Source organism: Stegostoma tigrinum, chromosome 20 (assembly GCF_030684315.1).
Source record: "Stegostoma tigrinum isolate sSteTig4 chromosome 20, sSteTig4.hap1, whole genome shotgun sequence".
NCBI classification, from domain to species: Eukaryota; Metazoa; Chordata; class Chondrichthyes; order Orectolobiformes; family Stegostomatidae; genus Stegostoma; species Stegostoma tigrinum.
Genome location: NC_081373.1, coordinates 14317840 through 14341841, shown reverse-complemented (window position 1 = coordinate 14341841; position 24002 = coordinate 14317840). Strand labels below are relative to the sequence as shown.

Genomic DNA, 24002 nt, shown 5'->3' with positions numbered 1-24002 from the left:
CCACTATCCCCACCAAAGCCGCAGCTGCACTGATTTCAATTAAAAAAATATTCGGCGGAATCCAATTACCTCTCGCTTTCTTTTTTTTAATTGCTTTCTTTCTGCAGGCGACAAATACAAATATTAATTTATTTTTAATTTTTTAAAAAATTAACACCAAGCCGGAAATGACCGGTCTATATAATTTCCATTTCCGGACTGGGGTGAGTAGGTTTAACTACGGTTTTTTTTGAAAAATGGAAAGTTTTTGTTATTAACCTCGCATTAAAGACTGAAATCCTTCGTGTCTGAGGAAGGGTCCCTGGACCCGAAGGGTTAACTTTGTTTCCTGTCCAGAGGTTTGTCAGACCTGCTGCGTTCCTCCAGCAATTTCTTGTTTTTTTTGTTTTAAACTTGCAGTATCCGCAGTTCCTGGTGGTATCTATCTTCCCTCCATCCTACAATGTTTTGTTAATTCTTCGTCAAAGGGCCCATTACTTGGTTTAATACCAATTTGAAGTAGTTTAAATAACTGTAAGATGCAGGGGTGAGCCAATCAGCCCATCTTTTCTGAAATTCACTGAGATGGTGGCAGTTGCGATTATTCTTAATTCCATTATCCTGCCTTTACCCTTATAATCCTTAATTCCCTTATTGATTAAAAATCTATTATTTATCTCTGTCTTGAATATACTTAATGATTCAGCTTCCACAAGCTTTAGAGGTAAAGAATTCCAGATTCATTACCCTCGGGAAGTAATTCTTCATCTCTGCTTTAAATGTGCAGCCCCTTACACTGATATTATGCCCAGTGATCCTACGCCCATATCTTTAGTTATGTTATTGATTAAAAATTTCTCAACCTTGATTTGAATGTGTGAACCACATATAATGTAAGAAGTTACAGTATGCAAGGGAATATAGGCCTACTCCCTATATTAGACACAGAGACGGAGGGATATTTGGTTATATATAGCTTTGAGGGTATCCTTCTACAATGTGGTATAAAGTGAAGAGGCACGTCTCCAAGATCTACCATAGCTGATATGAAGATTGAACCCACACTGTTGACTTTATTCTACACCACATATAATTATTTAGCCATCTGTGTTTACCAACCCCTGGAGAATGAATGCTTGTAGCCAAAATTGCCAATGACACTAAGATAGACAAGTAGATAGGGAAAAGCTGTTCCCACTGGCAGCAGGGTCAAGTCATATAAGAGCCGGATACCAACGGACACTAATGTCACTGTGGTCTTCTAATCTTGATTCCCTTGGGGAGTTAGAACAGCACTTTTCCATATTCCCTTGTAATTAAATTGGTTTTGGGTCTGTAGCTGAGTTTTAAGCCGCCTCAAAGCACAAAGCTCTATGTGTTAAAGTCATAGAGGTTTATAACATAAAAACAGGCCCTTCGGTTCGATCTATTCATGACACCCAGTTTTCATAATTAGTCTAGTCCCATTTGCCTGCATTTGGTCAATATCCCATATGTAACCATCCGTGTACCTGTCCAACTGTTTCTTAAATGACAAAATTGTACTCTCTTGCACCACTTTCTTTGGCAATCCGTTTTAAACACCTGCCACCCACTGTGTGAAAATATTGCCCCTTTGGACACTTGTATCTGTTCCCACTCACCTTAAACCTGTGCCTTCTAGTTTTAGACTCCCCTACCATGGGGAAAAGCAGTTGGCTGTCTGGCTTATCTATGCCTCTATAATGTCACTCCTCAGTCTGCTATGCTCCAGAGAAAAAACATCCCAGCTTATTCAGCCTATTCTTATAACTCAAAACTTCCAGTCCAGGTGACATCCTAGTAAATCTTTTCTGCTCTCTTTCTAGTTTAATAATATCTTTTGTATAGGGAGGTGACCAGGACTGCATGCAGTACTCTAAATATTGCCTTACTAACATCTTGTACAGCTGCAACAAGACATTGCAACTCACTGCTCTGACCAATGAAAGGAAATATGCCAAAAGCCTTCTCCACCACCCTGTCTACCTGTGACTCCACTTTCAAGGAGCTATGAACCTGTACCCCTTCAGGGCGGCATAGTGGCTCAGTGGTTATCACTACAGCCTCACAGCACCAGGGACCCAGGTTCGATTCCAGCCCCTGGTGACTGTCTGTGTGGAGTTTGCACATTCTCCCTGTGTCTGCGTGGGTTTCCTCGGTGCTGCGGTTTCCTCCCACAGTCCAAAGATGTGCAGGCTAGGTGGATCGGCCATTGCTAAATTACCCGTAGTGTTCAGGAGTATGTGAGTTATAGGGGAATGGGTCTGGGTGGGATGCTTCAAGGGGCGGTGGGGACTTGTTGGGCCGAAGGGTCTGTTTCCACACTGTCTAATCTAATCTCTTTGTTCTATAACCTCCCCCAAGGCCCTACCGTTCACTGTTTAAGTCCTGACCTGGCTTGATCTGCCAAAATGCAACACCTTGCATTTATCCAAATTAAACTCCATCCAACCATTCCTCAGCCCACTGGCTCAGCTGATCAAGATCTCGATGTATTCCCAGATAACCTTCTTCACTGCCCACTACACCATTAACCTCTATGTCATCTGCAAACTTACTAATCATACCTTCTAAGTTCTTTTCCAAACCATTTATATAAATGACAAATAACTGTGGACCCAGCACCAATCCCCATGGCACGTTGCTGGTCACTGACCTCCAGTTTGAAAAACAACCCTCTCCCACCACCCTCTGTCTTCTACCCTCAAGCTACTTTTTTTTATCCAGTTGGGCAACTCTTCCTGGATCCCTTGAGACTTAACCTTACTAAACAACCCACCATACGGTACCTTGTCAAAGGCCTTGCCAACGTCCATGTAGACAATGTCTACTGCGCTGCCCTGATCTACCTTCCTAGTCACCTCTTCAAAAAATTCACTCGTGAGGCATGCTTTCCCACGTGCAGAGCCATGCTGACCATCCTAAATAAGTCCTTGTCTCTCAGAATTCCCTCTAACAGCTTAACCACCACAGACATTAGGCCCACGAGTCTGTAGTTCCCAGGCATTTCCCTGCAGCTGTTCTTAAATAATGACTTAACATTAGCCACACTCTAATCTTCAGGCACTTCACCTGTGTTGTCGATGATACAAATATCTCCACTGGAGGTCCCGCAATTTCCTTCCTCGCCTCCCACAAAGTACTGGTATACATTTCATCAGGTCCCAGCGATGTATCTACATTAATTGGTTTTAAGACCACTAGCACTTCCTTTCCTGTAATGTGGATTGTCTTTAAAACTTCACTACTTATTCCTCCAAGTTCTCTAGCATCCATCTCTTTCTCGACTGTAAATACTGATAAGAAATATTCATTTAGGATCTCACCCATCTCTTGTGGCTCCACACATAGAAGACCTTGTTTAACTTTAAGGACCCCTACTGCCTCCCTTGTTTCAGGTACTTGTTGAACCCCTCTGGGTTCTTCTTTACCTTATCTGCCAAAGTCAACTCATGTCCCTTTTTAACCCTGCTGATTTCTCTCTTAAGAGTACTGCGACACCCTCTATACTCCTCAAGGAATTCACTTGATCCCAGCTGCCCATACATGTCATACGCCTCTTTTTTTCCCCCCCCTTGACCAGGGCCTCAATAATGCTAGTCAGGCAGAGTTTCCTATTCCTACCAGCTTTATCCTTTACTCTAACAGGAACATGCTGGCCCTGAACCCTTATTCATTCACTTCTGAAAGCTTCTGACTTACCAGATGTCCCTTTGACTGCAAAAGCCTCCCCCAGCCAATGTTTGAAAGTTCCTGTCTGAGACCATCAAAATTGGCCCAATTTAAAACTCTTAACCTATTGGTCAGACCTATCCTTTTCCATAGCTGTTTTAAAATTACTGGAATTATGATCATTAGTCCCAAAGTGCTTCCCCACTAACACTTCAGTCACTTGCCTTGAGGAGGTCAAGTTTCTGGAAATTTCCTCATTATGAAGCAATAGGGAGCTATGTCAAACCAGTAATCGCAGATTAGGCCTCAGCTGGACACTTAAGACAGTATTGGGAAGGCATTGGAAAATGGGATTGGGCATGGACATTTGCAAATTCTTTCAATGGAAATAAAATCCTAATTTTTGGAACAGGGTGGTTGGCAGATCATACGGACAACTCACCTGAACAGCATGCCCAAACTGTGAATCTGTCATATGGAGACTCAGGGGATTGTCAAGGCATTTCGGAAGGTGAAACGAGCAAAAGACATCGTACCAGCAACATCCGGAGTGACCCAGAAGAAAGTAAAAACAGATGAAGTCAGTAAAGGTAGAGCAAATTGTGAATTTCACGCTTGTAGTGTGCATGTTGAAACAAATGGAAATTAAACAGAATCTGGAGTTGAACAATGAAAGAAAGAATGTATTTATTATTCTTTATTTGCTTGTTAACATATCACTTTTTCTATGTTCTTAATGTGCTGAGATTGGAGACTGTATTTCCTACTGTGCAGCAGTGCACATTTCAAAAACGCAGCAGTAGTAACACTCTTTGGGACTTAATGAGCTCACAAAAGACACCGTACAAAATTAGGTCCTTATTTATTTAGCATCATAACATGCCATTCATAGGTGCATCAAAGCACACTGCAAGGCAAGTACGCCCGACAGCCATTTTCTGCACTGATAGATGCCAAACAAAAACATGTTGAACTAGCTGGCCAGTCAGTTTGTCTCTTGTTAGAGTTTAGCTGAGTAGGAAATGTTGGCCAGCACACTCTTTCCTATACTTGATCTGTTAATGGTCACTTGACCTACCCAGGCAAAGTTTTTTTGTGTTCAGATTTCACCTGAGGGCTGGCACCTCCAACAATGCCACATGCTCTCTAATTCATTGCGGTTTTAAAACTCAGTAAACTGCTGTGATGGAATAACCGTAATTATGAGAAAGAGTGAGAATGGCACATTGGAGTTCTGTTTCCAATCCAAGATTTAATTCTCCCTTTCTTCTCAAACTCCTACATTCAACTCAAACTGGAATCGCCCTCCTATCAAGAGCTGGGATCAGACTTACTGCTGAACTTTTGTCCAGTCATGCTGGATAATTGATTTTGCTTTCTGTTTCAAACAGCGCAAAGAAAGTTGTGTGGATGACAGTTTCCAGAGGCCCACTGCAGGAGTCTTACAAATTCTTCATCCTCATGAAGAAATAAATATATGGTATAGTGTGACTCTATCAGGCATACCATACATAATTCAATTACAGATCACCCTTAGTGTTCTGCTGGTGAATCAGCGGAATACTTCTGATCACTTGCTTTAGTCTAAAAGAATCTTATAGCACAGATGGAGGTCATTTGGCTTGTCATGGAGTGCAGTCCCTTACAAAGTTCCTGCGGAATCTGCTTCCACACTGTTGTTAGGTAGTACATTCTGGATGTTAACCATTCTCTGTATGGAAAACATTCTTATCTCTCCTCCAGTTCTTTTTACAAATTGTTTTAAATCTGTAACTTTCACTTACTCACTCACTGCCCTGTAGTCTTCTCCACCTCTTACTCCAAGCTCCAAATTCCCCTCCATCCCACCTATTCCACCTCCATGCGAAGCAACATCTATGATAGATGGACCTACACTCTCTTAGAAGTCCAAATGAACATATTCTATCATCTGTCCTTTTTTTAAAATCATATTTCTACAGAAACCTGGTTGTGTGGAGTGGTGGTGCACATTGTCCAGGCAGGGATTGGAAAGGCTCGGACAGAAATCTTTCACAAGCGGATTATACAGAGTGGTGGGGAGGTCAGCCTTGCTTTCTCTCCAGCCGTTACTCATGTGGTCATAGATGATGAGATGGACCGTGATCGTGCCTTTCGCCTCCTGGGTCTGGAGGTTCTGCCCCCCAGAGTCCAGTTGGTGCGATCTGCATGGCTCAGTTTATGCATCGCAGAGAGGAGACTTTTGAGCACAGTGGACTACAGCATCTTCATCCCAGACAGGTACCTGCCATCTGCACACCAGAGCAAAAATCAGGGGTCAGGGGATGAGGATCAGCAAGAGACTGCAGAGGTCAACAGTCGATCAAGGACCCAGCTCAAGCTGAACTGCACAAAGATGGAAGAGTCTTTTGCTGAGCAACAGGGAGAGGCCACAGCTGAAGAAGTCAATGTATCAGTACAAGTCCCTATGGCCCAGGTACAGAAACATACCCCTGCCACCCCCTTTTCAAATATATGTGACTGTTCAGTTCAAGTATCTATGCATTCCCTACTTTAATCACTCAATTATTGTTGGCCTTGCTCCAGCTGACTTGGCCCCAAGCTCTAGAATTCCCTCCCAAAACACTCTCTCTCTCTCTCGTTCTCTCTTGTTCTCTCTCTCGTTCTCTCTCTCTCTCTCTCGTTCTCTCTCTCTCTTGTTCTCTCTCTCTCTCTGCCTCGTTCTCTCTCTCGTTCTCTCGCTCTCTCTCATTCTCGCTCTCTCTCGCTCTCTCGTTCTCTCTCGTTCTCTTGTTCTCTCTCTCTCCCGTTCTCACTCTCTCTCTCTCTTATGTGCTTTCTCTCTCTCTCTCTCTTCCCCTTGATCCTTCTCCCTCTCCTTTTAAGATGCTCCTTGAGCTTGTCTTATTCATCCAGCTTTTGTCACCTCCTCATGTGATTCAGTGTCAAATGCTGTCTGATAGTGCTTCATAGAACCACTATGTTAAAAGATGCTGTGTAAATTCAGTAAAAATAGTATTGTCTACTTTCACTGTGTCAAGAATTGTTCAAAGCTCCCATCTGACATTTTTCGCTGCCTCGTGGCACCTACTGTTAGCCCAATCCTGGCCAGAGCCAACGTGAACATGTTTCAGGCAAAATCAACCATTAGGCATGGGAACCTTGGCTGATTCCCAACCCTTTCCCCAACTTAGGCCAGTTGCAGCACCACAGTTACTGACCGACATTGTTTCACTCAGCCATGATCAGGGATTGAACCTGGCAGCTTCAATCCCCATGGCTCATGGATCTGGTTCAGGGAGTACAGTGTGTTTTCATTCCTATGACCAGGCCTCATTAATATATGATGACAACAGTTCATTAACTAAATCCATGGCCATTCCATAGAGGCAAACAGAAGTCAGTTCCAGTTCTAACGGGGGAGGGAGTGCAGCACTGTTAGAGTGTCAGCACTAGGGGATATGGCATTGTCAGAGAGTCAGTCACCGAGGTCAGTACCGAGGGAATGCCATCTTTCACTGAGAAACTAAACCGTGGTTCCACCTGCCATACTAGGTGGACATGAAACATCCCATGGTCATTATTTGGAGGAAGACCAATTGAATTCATCTTGGTGCTGCATGAATTCTTTTCTCTCAATAAACACCATGAAAGAAGAATTTTTAGCTGTTTTGGGGACCTTGCTGTGAATGTAAATTGGCTTCTGTATTTCTGACCTTACAACAATTCCTATGCCTTAAAAGCAAATAATTTACTGTGAAACACTTTGGAGCACCTACATGTTGTGAAAGAAATGCAAGTCTATCTTACACATCAACAAGTGTAATACTGGGATAAGTTGGGAATCAGCTATCTCTAAAAGTGATACTTTGGTGAAATATTCACCCTTTCACTGAACGCTGTCCTTGGCGTCTCTTTAGTTTTGTGAAGATGAATGCGGGAGTGACGCTGAAGATGACATTGTATCTGAGCATGACCTGCGAGCCCTGATCTCCGGGAGCAGCCATTTGTCGAATGGATCTGACCGTGGGAAAGCAGCTGTTAGTGGCAAGTGGGTGTGTGCCCAATCATCCGAAAGCAAAAAGGAAAACCACAACAAACCCATCACAGACAAGTTGGAGGTGCTGGAGGCTGCATATACACATCAGGGTGACAAGTGGAGAGCGCTGGGATATGCCAAGGCCATCAACTCCTTGAAGAGTTACCAGAAGCCGGTGTCCTCCTACGAGGTAAAATCTCAGCCTTTTCCTTCTCCCTAGCCTCCATGTGGAGGAACTTCAGTTTGATTTGCTGAGCCTGACCTGCCACTGGGAAACTGCATTTTGCCGATTTTACCCTGTACTGATTTCATTAAAATGTGGATTGTGTGGTTTTAATTGATTGATTCCTCCTTTAAGTGGAACAATAGTATTTGCCTCAACCACTCCCTGAGACAAAGCTTCAATAACACTGATTTGTAAGACGTTGCCCCTCAATGACAGGTTTAAATTGGTGACTGTTCCTGCATTACTGAATACTTAGCCTGAGGAAAGTAAGTTCAATAAATTTAAATTCAGGTAGAACAGCCTAAATTCACTCTCGCCAGTTTGTGGAACCCAAATCTATATCATCAATTGACTTCTTTGGCAAAGTGAAGATTCCAGGGAGGGAAGTGAACAGAATAGGGAGTGAAGGGATAAAGAATGACAGGGAGAGAGAGCGAGTGGAAGAGTGAAGAGGTGGATGAGTAGGAGAAGCAGCAGAAGGGCGGTGAGAATAAGAGGAGTTCAGAGGGACAGGGGACAAATATGATAGGTGGGCTAGGAGGAAAGGTGGACATGAGGAAGAGGTGGGTGAGAGAGAGAGTAGAAAATGAGTGAAGTGATGAACAAGAGAGAGCGTGAGCAATAGGGTGGAGGTGGGGTAAGCAGCCAGTGGGAGGGAGGTAAGTTATTAAGAGTTCGTAAGTTTAGGTGATGGCAAGTAATTAAGATTAATAAGATTTTGAGCCAGGTAATACCACTGACCCAGTTATCCTGTTACAAGGAGCATTCATCCTAAAGACATTCAACACATTGAAAACACATTGGCAATTGTAGGAAGTTTGTGTAAAGGTTTTCATTCCTAACCCCAATCTTCAGGCCATATCGCTGAACAATTTCAGATTATTTCATGGGACATTTTAAACCATTTTATCCAAATACTACCTCTTTTCAATTCACATCTGTAATTTATTCTCAGAAGCAGTTTACTTTAAAAATGCTGAATCAGTTTATAACTTCACAATTCATAAATTTTTAATGTAAAAGAACTGTGGGTGGAATAAATACCAAAACTTCCACCCTGAACTACATCAGCAGTCACTCAAAGACAGTAGAACTGCCAATGCTGGAGTCACAGATAACACAACGTGGAGGTGGAGGAACACGGCAGGCTAGACAGCATCAGAAGAGTAGGAAACGTCAACTTTCCTGCTTCTCTGATGCTCCCTGGCCTGCTGTGTTCCTCCAGCTCCACACTGTTATTTACATCAACAATCATTCTGCCTCCAAGGATTTCATTCCTTCTTCATCACAGTGCTCTCTTCTAGATGTACGGTGGAATCTGGTGAAGGCGACTGGAATATTGGCGTCCAGCTAGAGAACTGGTCAGAGCCCTGCTTAGCTTCTCTTCAGGAAGGTCCATCACAATGAGTGGCATTCCAGCTCTTGAAAGGCCATTGGCAGTGCCTATCCTGTGATCAAGGAAAGGGGATCAGAAGTCCCAACAAGAACTCCGATCAGAGGCTGCACTTACATGAAGGGCACTGCCCCTTGTGGAGGTAGTGATGGTTGCTGCCATTAGACACCTACCCAAAGCCTCAGATTGAAGAGGGTCCCAAGCACAAATGAGTAATGGCTGGATGGAGGTCATCAGGTGGCAATCACAGGGGTGTGGAGAAAGGATTTTGGCAGTAAGAGCAGGTGTATGACTCTCAGTGGGCAACCCCTTCCTTCCCAATCAGCTACAGTACCCTCCTGGGCAATGAGGAATCCCCTGGGAGCCCAGGTTTGTTTGTTCCTAAACAATGGTGCCAAAAGTGATGAGAGTCCTTCAGCTGTGGCTAAACCAGTGTTTTATAAAGCTTTCATGTAACTTTTTTGATTTTGTACTCTATTAATAAAGTGAAGGCTTGTGCATTTGTTAATAATCTTTAAAATGTAGCTTGATTTGTATACATGAATACATTTTGGACCCAGTTTCTCTTAAACTGTCCACAGGAAGCATGTAAGATCCCTGGCATTGGCAAACGAATGGCTGAGAAAATCAGAGAGATACTGGAGAGTGGGCACCTGCGCAAGCTTGACTACGTCAGTGAGAGTGTCCCAGTGCTGGAAACCTTCTCAAACATCTGGGGAGCTGGTGTGAAGACAGCCCAGATGTGGTACCAGCAGGTGGAAGCAGATTCTGCAATATTATATAATTCTCTGAGCAGATTCCTGAGTTTATTGTCAGTACCTTCTTGGCACCCTGCTCTTAGTTTGACAGAGACAATGTCAACTGCTCCAAGATCCAGCATGTTACACCTGATCCTGCATCTGCCATTTATTTGCCCACTCAATGACCTGAAACTTATTCTCCTGACCACTTAGTTTTGTTTCATCAGCAAACTTGGAAATATTGCACTCAATTCCCTCATCTAAATCATTGATCCATATTGTGAATAGTGGGGGCCCTAGTGCTGACCCTTGTTGTATCCCATTTGACATTACCTTCCACTCCAAAATTACTGACTTATTACTAATCTCCATTTCCTGTCTGTTAACAATTTCTTCATCCATTTTAGTTTTTAATTCATTTATTGGATGTAGACGTCACTGGCTAAGCCAGCATTTCTTGCCCAGAGGGCAGTTAAGAATCAACCATATAACTGTGGATCTGGAGTCATATGTAGACCAGACCAGGTAAGGATGGCAGTTTCGATCCGTAAAGGACATTGGTGAACCAGATTGGTTTTTCCTGACAATCAACAATGGATTCAGGATCATCATTAGCCTCATAATTGCAGATTTTTATTGGATTCAAATTCCACCATCTGCCATGCAGGATTTGAACACAGGTCACCAGAATATTACTTGGATTCTGGATTAACTGTTCAGTGATAATACCACCAGGTCATCGCATCCTCAAATAGTTTTGAATTGGATTTTTTCACTTGCTATCCCACTGGATAGTTCTGTGATCATGTTATATCATATTTTCCCTAGAGGACTTCTCGCAAAAAGATTACTAATCCCTTCTCATTGCACAAAACCAAATCGAGGATAACCCACCTGTGAGTTGGTTCCTCGATGTACAGCTCTAAAAATCTATCTTGTGCAATATTCCAGGAATTCATCATGGTTTACTCAGATTACATGTAGATTAAAATCACTCATGATTACTGTAGCCCCTTTGTTGAATGTGTCTCTAAATAGTTTCCTTTTAAAGTCATTCCCAACTTAGCACTGCAGTTCAGAGGCCTAGATACAGCTCCTACCAATGGAATTGTTATTTCTTAGCTGAACCCAGGCTGATTCCACATCTAAATTTCCTGAACCAATATCCTTTCTCATGATTGGTCTGATTTCACATTTCTCTAACACTGCCATCTTCTTTTCTATTTTTCCTATGCTTCCTAAAGATTGTTAAGTTCCCAGACTTGATCACCTGTAACCATAATTGCTATCGTATAGTACTGTAGTAAAACTATTAATGCTGTTATTTTGTCTGTTTTGAATGCTCTGTGCATTCAGGTGTAGCACGTTTAAACTTGTTGTTTTGATTGATTGCACATTTCATTTGCGCTTACTGCTAACCCTTGTTTCTTCTGCCATACAGTTTTGCTTTCCACTTCCCTGTCTTTCATTTCCATGTTTGTTTCCCTCATTGTTGTCTTCCCACCCAGGTTCCTGTCCCCCTGCCACTCTAGTTTAAATGATGGTTAGTTCTTAAAAGTAAAATGGATAAGGGGTGCAGTGTTCAGATGACTGACATTCTGCAAGGTATAGACAAGTGTTATCTCTGAGACCTTTGCAAACACACACAAAACAGTGTCATGGATTCTTTTGGGCGCTTTTCAAAAGGACAATCAGGTTTCAAATTTGAATCATAAGGATTTTTCCAGAAGCAGGAGAACTGAGCTGGAAAGCTCATCAGGTGGCCTAGGCCCAAAACATCAGCTTTTGTGCTCCTCGGCTGCTTTGGGAAATGAGAAATGCAATTGCTTCGCCACTTGCGAAGATCTTTGCATCCTCACTCTCCGCTGGAGTCGTACCTGAGGACTGGAGAGAGGCAAATGTAATTCCTCTCTTCAAGAAAGGAAATAGGGAAATCCCCGGCAATTACAGACCAGTAAGTCTCACGTCTGTCGTCTGCAAGGTGTTAGAAAGGACTCTGAGGGATAGGATTTATGACCATCTGGAAGAGCATGGCTTGATTAAATGCAGTCAACACGGCTTTGTGAGGGGCAGGTCATGCCTCACAAACCTTATCGAGTTCTTTGAGGATGTGACTAGAAAAGTTGATGAGGGTCGAGCTGTGGATGTGGTGTATATGGACTTCAGTAAGGCATTTGATAAGGTTCCCCATGGTAGGCTCATTCAGAAGGTCAGGAGGAATGGGATACAGGGGAACTTAGCTGTCTGGATACAGAATTGGCTGGCCAACAGAAGACAGCGAGTGGTAGTAGAAAGAAAATATTCTGCCTGGAAGTCAGTGGTGAGTGGTGTTCCACAGGGCTCTGTCCTTGGGCCTCTACTGTTTGTAATTTTTACTAATTACTTGGATGAGGGGATTGAAGGATGGGTCAGCAAGTTTGCAGACGACACGAAGTTTGGAGGTGTCGTTGACAGTATAGAGGGCTGTTGTAGGCTGCAGCGGGACATTGATAGGATGCAGAGATGGGCTGAGAGGTGGCAGATGGAGTTCAACCTGGATAAATGCAAGGTGATGCATTTTGGAAGGTCGAATTTGAAAGCTGAGTACAGGATTAAGGATAGGATTCTTGGCAGTGTGGAGGAACAGAGGGATCTTGGTGTGCAGATACATAGATCCCTTAAAATGGCCACCCAAGTGGACAGGATTGTTAAGAAAGCATATGGTGTTTTGGCTTTCATTAACAGGGGGATTGAGTTTAAGAGTCGTGAGATCTGGTTGCAGCTCTATAAAACTTTGGTTAGACCGCACTTGGAATACTGCGTCCAGTTCTGGTCGCCCTACTATAGGAAAGATGTGGATGCTTTGGAGAGGGTTCAGAGGAGGTTTACCAGGATGCTGCCTGGACTGGAGGGCTTATCTTATGAAGAGAGGTTGACTGAGCTCGGACTTTTTTCATTGGAGAAAAGGAGGAGGAGAGGGGACCTAATTGAGGTATACAAGACAATGAGAGGCATAGATAGAGTTGATAGCCAGAGACTATTTCCCAGGGCAGAAAAGGCTAACACGAGGGGTCATAGTTTTAAGCTGGTTGGAGGAAAGTATAGAGGGGATGTCAGAGGCGGGTTCTTTACACAGAGAGTTGTGAGAGCATGGAATGCGTTGCCAGCAGCAGTTGTGGAAGCAAGGTCATTGGGGACATTTAAGAGACTGCTGGACATGCATATGGTCACAGAAATTTGAGGGTGCATACATGAGGATCAATGGTCGACACAACATCGTGGGCTGAAGGGCCTGTTCTGTGCTGTACTGTTCTATGTTCTATGTTCTAAGATGCTGCTTGGCCTGCTGTGCTCATCCAGCGCCACACTTTGTTATCTCGGATTCTCCAGCATCTGCAGTTCCCATTATTACTATCCAAAGTAGAAACTGAAAGCTGACAGTCATGATCCCGATTGGAAGGATTCCAATAAACAAGCAGTTATCACAAAACATTTTACTACCAAGAAATGCCTCATTAAGATGGTGTTCCAATGTCCTTTCATTGACCCCTTTTAAAAAAATCCAGGTATCCACAATCCTTTAGATTAAAAATGAAACCTTCACAGCAAATGCATTTTTTTTTCTTTCTTTAATGCTTGCAAATGGTCAGAGAACATTCAGCCATTGAGTCCAGTTTTACTAACTCTTTATCCCACTTGTGAATGTGATCTGTCTATTTCAATCTGAATATGCATCCATCCCATGATCTAGTCTATTCACTCTTTCTTGGAAAAGGAAATAATTCTTATTATTGTTCTTTTCCTGTTCTCACATTAAATTGAGATGTTTTAACACTTAGACATGTTTTACAGGGTTTCAGAACTTTGGATGATATTCAGATGAAAGCTAATCTGACTAAGCAGCAGATCATTGGCCTCAAACACTATCATGATTTCCAAGACCGAATGCCCCGGGAAGAGGCAGGGGAGATTGAGAAAATGGTGAGTACCTGCTGGTTTTGGTTACAAGCATATGATTGTTGCTTTTTCGCAATGGTGTGGTCAATCAGAAAAGAGAATTATTGAATTTTATAATGTAGATAAAGGCCATTTAACCCCTCATCACTGTGTCTTCTGTCTGTTAGAACTGTTCCTCATTTCTCTATTTCTCATTCCCTATTCTACTGTGCTTGTGTTGGTGATCTGAAATCACATCTGTTACTTATTCCCCCCAAACAAGTTCAACTGAAAATCCCTGCTGTCCCACTATGGAAAAGTTGTGTGTGCAATGTACTTTGTTTCCAAATTTATAGACGGGATTGGCTGGGATTTTAAAATGTGGGGATGTGATCTGGGGAGGCCCAACCAATCCCCGTTCAACACTACCCTCCACCTTCTGGCAGAATTCATTCCCACTTTGAGTAACTGTTCTTTCAACTTCACCCCTTTTGAGTAAAAGATGTTGCTATGGGTATCTGGATAGGTCCTAATTAGGCTTGCCTTTCCCTTTCTTGAGTGCTCTGTCTCAATTTCTGGTTATATTTATCATTATTAATAACTGATATTCATTAGAAGCCCACTGACAGTCGGTCACAGTATCTACATTGGGAAGACTAAATGCTGATTTAGTAACTTCTTTGCAGAACATTTCTGTTCAGTCTGCAAATGTATCCAGCAACGTGTCTTTTAATTCTCCACCTTGCTCTCACACTGACATTTCTAACCTTAGATTAGTGCACTGTTCCATTGACACTCAATAGTGGCTTATCTCATGTTAGGCACTTTGCAGCCTTCTCAACTCAGTGTTGCATTCAATAATTTCAGACCATAATCTGTTCTGCATTGTGTTATCTTTCCTTTGGTTCTTTTGTTATTTTCTTTCGGCTAGTAGTACCTGCTTTTGGGACACCATGTGATTCTTTGCTGCTTTTCTTGCCCCATCTCTATTCCCTTTGGTCCAGAACGACTAACCTTTCTGTCATTTCCATCTCCCCTGCCTTCGAGCCTATCTCAAATCTTCCTCATCCTTGTCCAACCTATGCTTTGCTCAAAACCTATTATCTCTGTAACGTTACCCAATTATGATGAAAGGTCACAGAGCTCAAGCATTGGCTGTTTTTCACTCTCTGCCAGACTATTGAGTTTTTGCCATTATTTTCTGTATATATTCCAGGATTTGGGAATTTGGAGGCAGTATTTGAGGATATTCATGGTGGATTGAGAATGATCTGCAGGATAGAGTATCTGGGGCAAGGTTTCAGAAACAGGCTGAACTTGAAATATTTCTAGGGAGAGGACATATGTTGATTGGGATTTGGGGATGTGGAAACACAAGTTGTGAATAGAGATTCTGCCATGGCCAATTGTAAAATTCAATTTTTAAAAAATCTTATGGAAGCTGTTTTGAAAAATCCAAGGAGGCCTTACATTGCCCTTCAAGGAAACAAACCACTTTTTCCTGCCTAGTCCTATGAAAGCAAAGGTAAAATCATCATAATTCCAGAGGACTTTAGGGCTGCTCTCTCATTAGAAACAGATGAGTGGTGGTCAGTTTAACCTGAGGGTCACCCCATTCTCAAGGCTGAAGTTCAGAAGTTGGGACCTTCGGTGATAATTGAACTGAACCTGTGCTGTTGGCATCACTCAGCGTTACAATCAAACCATCAAACCATCAAAGCCATCCAACTAACTGTCCTTGCCCTTCCTGTTTCACTTACTTGCTATCTCCTCTGTGACACAATCCACGCTGACAATACTCTGCTGTATCTCATCAAGCCATCTGTCAACCTTCTCTTTTTTTTAATATATTTTAATTCATGGAATGGGGACATCATTGGCCAGGCCAGTGTTTATTGTCCATCCCTAATGCCCAGAGGGCAGTTAAAAGTCAACCACATTGCTGTGGGTCTGGAGTCACGGCGAGGCCAGTCTAGTTTAGGATGGCAGATTTCCTTCCCCAAAGGGCATCAGTAAACCAGATGGGTTTTTCCAACAATCAACAACTATTTCATGGTCATCATTAGCTTCTTAATTCCAGTCTTATATTATATTCAAACTTCACTATCTGCCTTGGTATGATTTGAACCCAAGTCCCCAAAACATTAAAGGGTCTTTGGATTAGTAGTCTAGTGAATAAGAAATGTTTGAAGGGATATGGGCCAAGTGCAGGCAGATGGGACTAGTTTACTTTGGGATTATGGCCAGCATGGACTGGTTGGACCAAAGGGAATGTTACCATGCTATATGACTTTATGACTCTATAACTCCCTCCATAATCCTCACTGCCTGTCTACTTCGCAAGACATTCCATAAAACCTGCACTTTCAATCAAGCTTTTGATCATAGAGTCATAGTCATCATGCCACAGAAGTCTGCAGCACAGAAAAAGGCCGTTTGATTATCGAGTCTGCAGTAGTCAAAAGCAACAATTCTAATCCTCTTCTAATCCCATTTCTGTCACTTGCCCAACAGTCTTGTATGCCTTGGCATCATGGCAAGTGCACAACTAAACACTACTTAATCTATGAGTGTTACTCCTTCTACTACCCTTACAGGCAGTGAGTTCCAGATTCCCAACATCATCTGGATGAAAAGATGTTTCTTCAATCCCCTCTAAACCATCTGCCTCTTACCTTAAATCTGTGCCCCTGGTCATTGAGCCTTCCATTCAAAGGGAAAAGTTCCTTCCTATCTACGCTGTCTATGCCCATCATTATTTTATATATTACAACCGTCACACCCTTTAGCCTGTGCCCCAAGGAAAACAAACCCAGTCTATCCGATCTCTTTTCATAATTAAAATTCACCAGCCCAGACAGCATCCTGGTAAATCTCCTTTGCACCCTGTCCAGTGCAATTACATCCCTTCTGTAATGTGCACTCAATACCTTCATTTAAGTGTAATCTATGACCTCCCTGCTCTTAACCAGTTTATGTACCTGTCCCACCACCTTAAGGTACTTATGGACCAAGATCTCTATGAACCTCAGTACATCCCAGGTTTCTATCATTCATCATGATTTCCCTTGCTTTGTCTGTCCTGACCAAGTGTTGCCTCACACTTATTTGTATTGATTCCATCCTTTGGCTAAATAACTCTTTCTGCCTCAGTGTCAACTTTTATTTGATGGTCCTGCAGGGAACTTTGTTTGTGCTCAGGTGCACACATCAGTTCAAGCTGTTGATGTTGCAGACTAGGGAATATACCAATCCTTCCCACAAAACAGGTGACCCTAAGACAAAGAAGAGCAGCTCAGAGTCGTCAGGTTTTAAATGAACTTGGTGGGGAACCCAGGAGTATTTAATACAGAGAAAGCAATACTGGAATCTGTTGAAAGCAATTCTCTGATAGAGATATATACTCCACTGTGAATGGCAAATCCTGCTGAGCTTACTGACACATGCACAGCAGTTGTCATGGGAACAGCAAGAAGCTCAAAACCACGGCATCTGCCATGAAGTATCAGACCCAAGGAAAGTTGCTCAGCAGGGGTGGCAAGGGGTGCAGTGTGTCATTCTGACTTCACTGTGCTGTGTAAATAGGGAATAGCTTCCTGTCCTGGATTAGAGGGAGCAAACGTGAGCTCAGTGCACAAATCAATCAGAGGACTCAACAGTTGTCAGTTTGATGGGAGCAAAGGCCATTGTTTCGTGATAGGATTATTCCCAGCAATGACTGGGACCTTACTGAGGCTGTAAGGAGTTGAGAAAGGAATTAACAGGATTATACCGTCTATCTGTATGTCAAATGGAGTAGGTAGGATTGAGTGAAGCTCTTCAGAGTCTTTCAGCTGCCTCACAATACAGTTACAGTCAGTGGCTTCACTGCAAAATTTCAGCATTAATATGTTCAGAAGTGGTCTTTTAGCAGCACTGTTAAGGTGGAGTTGTGGGAAATTGCCAATTGCGTTCGGGAAGGCAGGAGTTAAGGAGCTTTGATGGAATTGAAGAAGATCATGAGACTGAGGAGAGAGAGTGCCAAAGGTAAGGAACAGGAGAAACAACTGAGGGTGAGCGAGTGATTATCAGTAATCTATTGTCAGCAGAGGGGATCATGAGCCGTAATCCAGTGTCAGAGCTGAGAGGGGTATAAGCAGTGATCCAGTAACTCTCATTAGCAGTATTTCTTATGTTTGTTTTCCAGGTTGGGGACATGGCTCAGTCAATCAATCCATCCCTGATTGCTTTAGCTTGTGGCTCCTATCGACGTGGGAGGTCCACCTGCGGTGATGTAGACATCCTCATCACACATCCAGATGGAAAATCGCACCAAGGTGTCTTCAGTAAGATCCTTGCTGGTCTGAGGGACACAGGTAAGTGTGTTCAGACAAAAATGGGACAATGGATACAGGCAGAGTTTTGGAGCAAAAATATCATCAGTGTTCTGTAATGGACATGAAGCTTGTTGTTACCCTCACGCCCCCAAAAAATGCATCTTTCATTTGTTTAGCCTCAGGCCTGACGTATCAGGGATCATTCAGGGGAGACTATGGCCTAATTAAATTATCACCGGACTGTTAATCCAGAGACCTAGATAATGCTCCGGGGACCTGGGTTCGAATCCCACCACAGCAGATGGTAGAATTTGAATTCAGTAAATATCAGGAATTAAGAATCTAATGATGATCATGAATCCATTTGTTGATTGTCACAAAAAACCCATCTGGTTCACCCATGTCCTTTAGGGAAGGAAACTGCCATCCTTACCCGGTCTGGCCTACTTGTGACTCCAGACCCACAGGAAAGTGGTTGACTCTTAACTGCTCCCTGAGCAACTGAGATGGGCAATAAATGCTGCCTAGCCAGCAATGCCCTCATCCTGTGAATGAATAAAGAAAAGGAAAAAATAAAGTCAAAGATCATTCAACATTCCTCGGAATTGCTACTGATGAGTTTCCTGGATGGTGCGCAGATCAACGCTGTCTGAATGTTCTGCAGTTGTCTGTTTGTTTCTACAATGTCACTATTTAATGCAGTATGGGCAAGGTTTAGGGTTGGGACTCAGGTACGTCATTGGAGCAAATCGTCCAGAGCAAGTCCCAGCAGTTGCTGCCCTGCAGGTGTCTGATGGTGCAGTGTAGAAGGAGCTTAGTCTGCACCTAACCCTAGGCTGTACCTGCCCTTGGGAGTGTTTAATGAGGACAGTGTAGAGGATGCATTACTTTCTGTTTAAAAGCGTAGAGGAGGCTTTACTCAGTAAATAACCCAATATTGTATCAGTCCTGGGTGTGATTGAAGAGGGCAGTGTAGAAACTTTATTCTGTATTTAACCTTGGTACATCTGACTGAAGGTTCTCCTGAGTAGCTTTTAAACAGAGATCTCAAATTTTCACAAGCACAGAATATTTTCTGGACAATGTTTGACTCTTGAATTTGTTGTTGAAAGGATTTCTAACAGATGACCTGGTCAGCCAGGAAGAGAGCGGGGACCAGAAGAAGTATCTGGGAGTTTGCCGGCTTCCAGGTCCTGGGCACCGTCACCGGAGGCTCGACATCATTGTGGTACCATACAGTGAGTTTGCCTGTGCCCTGATGTACTTTACCGGATCTGCACATTTTAATCGGTCCATGCGGGCTTTGGCCAAGACGAAGGGCATGAGCCTGTCAGAGCACTCGCTGAACTACCACGTCCTGAGGAAGGGCAGTGCCAAACTCACCACAGGAGTAATCATTTCCACCACAACTGAGCAAGACATTTTTGAGCACCTGGGACTGCTGTACAGGAAGCCACATGAGAGGGACTGGTGACACTGCTGCAGGTTGGCAGGGACCCATTCCACTGTATTTGTGCATGTGTCACTCAGTTTGATATAGCACCATACAGGCCAAGGACCCACTAGTTCACCTCCAAGTCCAGGCTGAGCTATCTGCTTTGAGGGTTTTTAATGTATCTGTACAATGAAATATCTTCGCCATCTGTGAGCTTTACGATCTGAGTGATTGAGCCTTTATCCACAGGGTTACAGAGTAAAACGTAGGGAAGGCTAAACCTGCATGAATCTGCTGTTTCCAATTCTGGGCCACAATTTTAAGAAAAACGTCATGGCTTTGGAAAGGGTACAAGAGGAGATTTATTGCAGTGGTACCAGGAACTAGGGCTTTATACAGTGATTCTGAAAAAGCTGTCTTTCTTGTTGAAGATTATTTATAAGAGATTTAATAGCAATGTTCAAAACATTAGGGATTTGTGATCCAAAATTACAAAGTGATCTTAATCAGTTGGCCCCGTAGGCTGAGGTGAGGCAGATGGAGTTTACTTCGGATGAATGTGAGGTATTGCATTGTGGTAAAACAGACAAGGGCAGGATTTTTACAGTTAATGACAGAGCCCTGAATGGTGTTGTAGGACAGAGAGACCTAGGGGATCAGGTACATACTTATTTGAAATTTGTGTCCATGTAGACAAGGTAGTTTAGCACTGTTGCCTTCATTGTCTGGACCTTTGAGTTTAGGATGTAGGATGTCATGTTGAGGTTGTACAGTACTTTGGTGAACCTCTTCTGGAGTACTATGTACAGTTCTGGTTGCCCTGCTAGAGGAAGAATATTATTAAATTGGAGAGGGTTCAGAAAAGATTTATCAGGATTTATCGGGAATGGAGGGTTTGAGGTACGATGATATGATGTGGAGGTGTTGGATTGGGGTGGACAAAGTCAGAAATCACACGACACCACGTTATAGTCCAGCGAGTTTATTGGAAAACACAAGATTTTGGAGCCTTGCTGCTTCCTCAGGTGTTAGTGAAGTGGTATCAGACATAGAATTTATACATAAGAGATCAAAGGGTCACAACACTGGATGAGGATATATTAAACAAACCTAAGATGCTGTTCAATCTTTAATCATTTAGAAGGTTTTAATTGATTAATTTGTATAGGTAAATCTCTGAATTGCTTTCAAGTCGCTGTCCTGAAAGAACCAAACATTTTATCAGTGTAAAGAAGAGATGACATTTTAGGTCAGACAATTCATGTTAGGTGTGAGACCTTGTTTAGAATCTGTTTGTGTTATGGTTTGCAGTCAGACTGAGTTTATTTCTAAAATGGGAATTTATAAAACGCCACATTGACTCACTGTCCATGAATTATGTGCTTTTTGAACAAAATAGAGTGTGTGTGCGTGGAGAGAGAGTGTCGCACACGCGCACGCGCGCACACACACACAGTCTGTCACTCTCAGACACACACTTTCCCACACACACTCTCTTCCACGCATGCGCACACATTCACACTCTCTCCGTCTCACACACGCTATCTCAATCACACTCTCTCCCAACCACACACTGTCGCTCTGTCTTCCCCATCTTCTTGTCTCTCTCCACTCCCCCACACACGTAAATCGATTGGGTGTGTTCATATTTGCATTCTGTTTTGTTCAAAAAGCACACAATTTATAGACAGTCAGTCAAAGTGGCATTTTATAAATTCCTACTGTAGAAATAAAACCAGTCTGGCTCCAAATCAAAACACAAACAGATTCTAAACAAAACTTCAATTAAAACCTTCTAAGTGATTAAAGATTTAACAGCATCTTGCATCTGTTTAATACATCCTCATCAGTGGTGTGACTCCTCGATCTTTTACTTATACTTTGTGTCTGATACCACCTCACTAACACCTGAAGTTGGAGTGGGTCTCCAAAAGTTTGTGTTTCAAATAAACCTGTTGGACTATAATCTGGTGTTGTGTGATTTCTGACATTATAAAGATGGGCTGGGAATGTTTTAACTGGAGCGTAGAAGGTTGAGAGGTGACCTTGTGGAGGTTTACAATATCATGAGGGGCATAGAAAAGGTGAGTAGCAAAGGTCCTTTCCATAGGGTGGGGGAGTTCAAAACTAGGGGGCATATTTTTAAAGTGAAAGGAGAAGGATTTAAAAAGGACATGAGGGGCAATCTTTTTACACAGAGAACGGTTTGCATGTGGAATGAACAGCCGGATAAAGTGGTGAATGCAGGTCAGTTACAACATTTGAAAGTTGGATAAGTTCATGAATAGGAAAGGTTTGAAAGGATATGGGCCAAATGCAGGCAGGTCAGACTAGTTTGGTTTGGGCACGTGGTCGATTGGTTGGGACTGGTTGGACCGAAGCGTCCGTTTCTATGACTCTATGACAATGAGAGCTCACTGTCCCATGCGTACATTCACTTAATATTTAGAAACATAGGGGATCTCATCAACCCAACCTGTATTCAGTTATATTGTGGCTAATCTGTACCTTAATTGCATTTACCCCACCTAGGTTCCTTAACCATGAACTTACTTACCCAACGAAAATCTATCAGTCTGAATTTTAAAAGCTCCAAATAAACCTTGATTGTTGTGGGTGAGGGGATGGAGTGGTCCTGAATCATTTCTTCACACAGAGACAATTTATCTCTATCTGCTTTGTAAGTGCCTTTAATCGTCTTAAAGACTTTATAATGTATATGAGCACTGATCAGTACATTTTAAGAAGTAGCAGTACTAAATTAACCTCTCTCATTGTTTCCTGTCCTCATGGGCTGAGTGGGGAAGAGTTGTTAATGCACCCAGAACAGTTCCTGCATAGTGGAAGGTGAAACAAGAGATTTGTTGCCACCTTGTGGACAACAGTAAATATTTACTGCTGAAGGTTTAAAGAGTAATAATTGCTTAGTGGAGGGGCTAAGAAGATCTTAGAAGAAGATCTAAGGAAGGGTCTGGCCCCGGATGTATGTTGGATTTGGCTTATTTTAACCAAGCTAGCTAGCAGTCAGACACGTCAGTTATAAACAAGGTTAGAAATCAAATAAGCTTCATCTAATTGCAGTGTAGTGACCCCTGATCGGAAGTATGTGTGTGGACATTAATAGGAAGCAGTGTCAAATTTAGCTGTGCTGCACTTTACTGAAGGAAGTGTACCAATCACCTGAATGAGCCTATTTCAGTTGATATAATTGTATCAGGCAAAGAAAAAAAATTACAAAAGAAAGAGAAACATGTTTACTTTTAAAGGACATACTTTTCAGATTTTTATTTAGTTCTTCCCAAGTCTGCAGATGGACACAGAAGAGTTCTCTTTTAGCAAACATATTTAACAAGATCAGGCTACAGGGTAACTCTGCTTGGGGCCTGTGTCAGATTTTCAGGTGTCTGGACAACGGTGTGCTATTATCAGTTTCCTGATAGATCATGGTTTGGAATAAATAATATTACATCTTTGCATTACTTATTTGCCCTGCAATACCGTCTTGTCAACTGAGCCAGTTTGAATCTCCATTCCTCCACTATATCATTTAAACTGGGTATGAATGGCATGTTTCCTTTCCAAGAGGACTTTAATGAACTAATGTTCTTAGGCAGGGTCACTGGACCCAAAATGTTAACTCTGATTTTTTCTGAGCTTTTCCAGCAATTTGTTCTCGTGTCTTTAATGAACTAGGTTGGTTTTATGTCAGTTTACCAGCTTCATGGTCACTTGATTTTTGTTCTTAAATTTAATTCAGATTCTCTGTGCTTTGAGCTGTAGTTCTCAAATTGCATCCAATTATGTAGCCACTTCACAACTGTGGCCGTATGTGCCTTTTAATCTTGAAGTGGATGCTATAAACATGGTGGTGTCTGCTCCATGGAGAGCAGAGTAAATGGCTTTTTATAAAATTAAACAAATCACTCATTTTTAAATGAGTTAGTGGAGTCAGGCTCACACAGACCCTGGGTTTTTGGTTTTTGCTTTCAGTTGTTGGAAGTTGGGGTTTTGGAGGTGAAGCTATCTCTGCTGCCATAAAAGGCTTGAATTCTGCCCCTGCTGCTAGATTCATTCTGTTGGTGTTCCTTATCCTGGACTGGAGGAGACAGCAAAATAAATCTCTTTTGCTGAATTTGCTTTTGCCAAGGGTGTGTGTATGGGATGCTGCTATATTGGAACAGTTGATGCATAGTAATTTTTAAAAAATTGTTCTAAGTATTTCAATAGAGTTAAAGTAATGCCAATTCTATTTTTTGTTTGTATTTTAGTTGTGGTGTAAGAATAAAG

The 24002-nt window shown here is 42.5% G+C and overlaps 1 protein-coding gene across 3 annotated transcripts in view; it reads left to right on the top strand.

Moving 5' to 3' along the window:
* poll (polymerase (DNA directed), lambda) overlaps positions 1-24002 on the top strand; it is a 24441-nt gene extending 439 nt beyond the window's left edge. The window contains exons 1-8 of one of the 3 annotated variants that reach the window (XM_048551455.2): positions 72-203; positions 4085-4262; positions 5634-6127; positions 7572-7880; positions 9891-10064; positions 13881-14009; positions 18151-18319; positions 19393-24002. In XM_048551455.2, coding sequence (XP_048407412.1) covers positions 4148-4262; positions 5634-6127; positions 7572-7880; positions 9891-10064; positions 13881-14009; positions 18151-18319; positions 19393-19754 — 1752 coding nt within the window. In that variant the 5' untranslated portion in view covers positions 72-203; positions 4085-4147 and the 3' untranslated portion in view covers positions 19755-24002. The other 2 variants (XM_048551454.2, XM_048551456.2) reach the window with 2 other exon arrangements.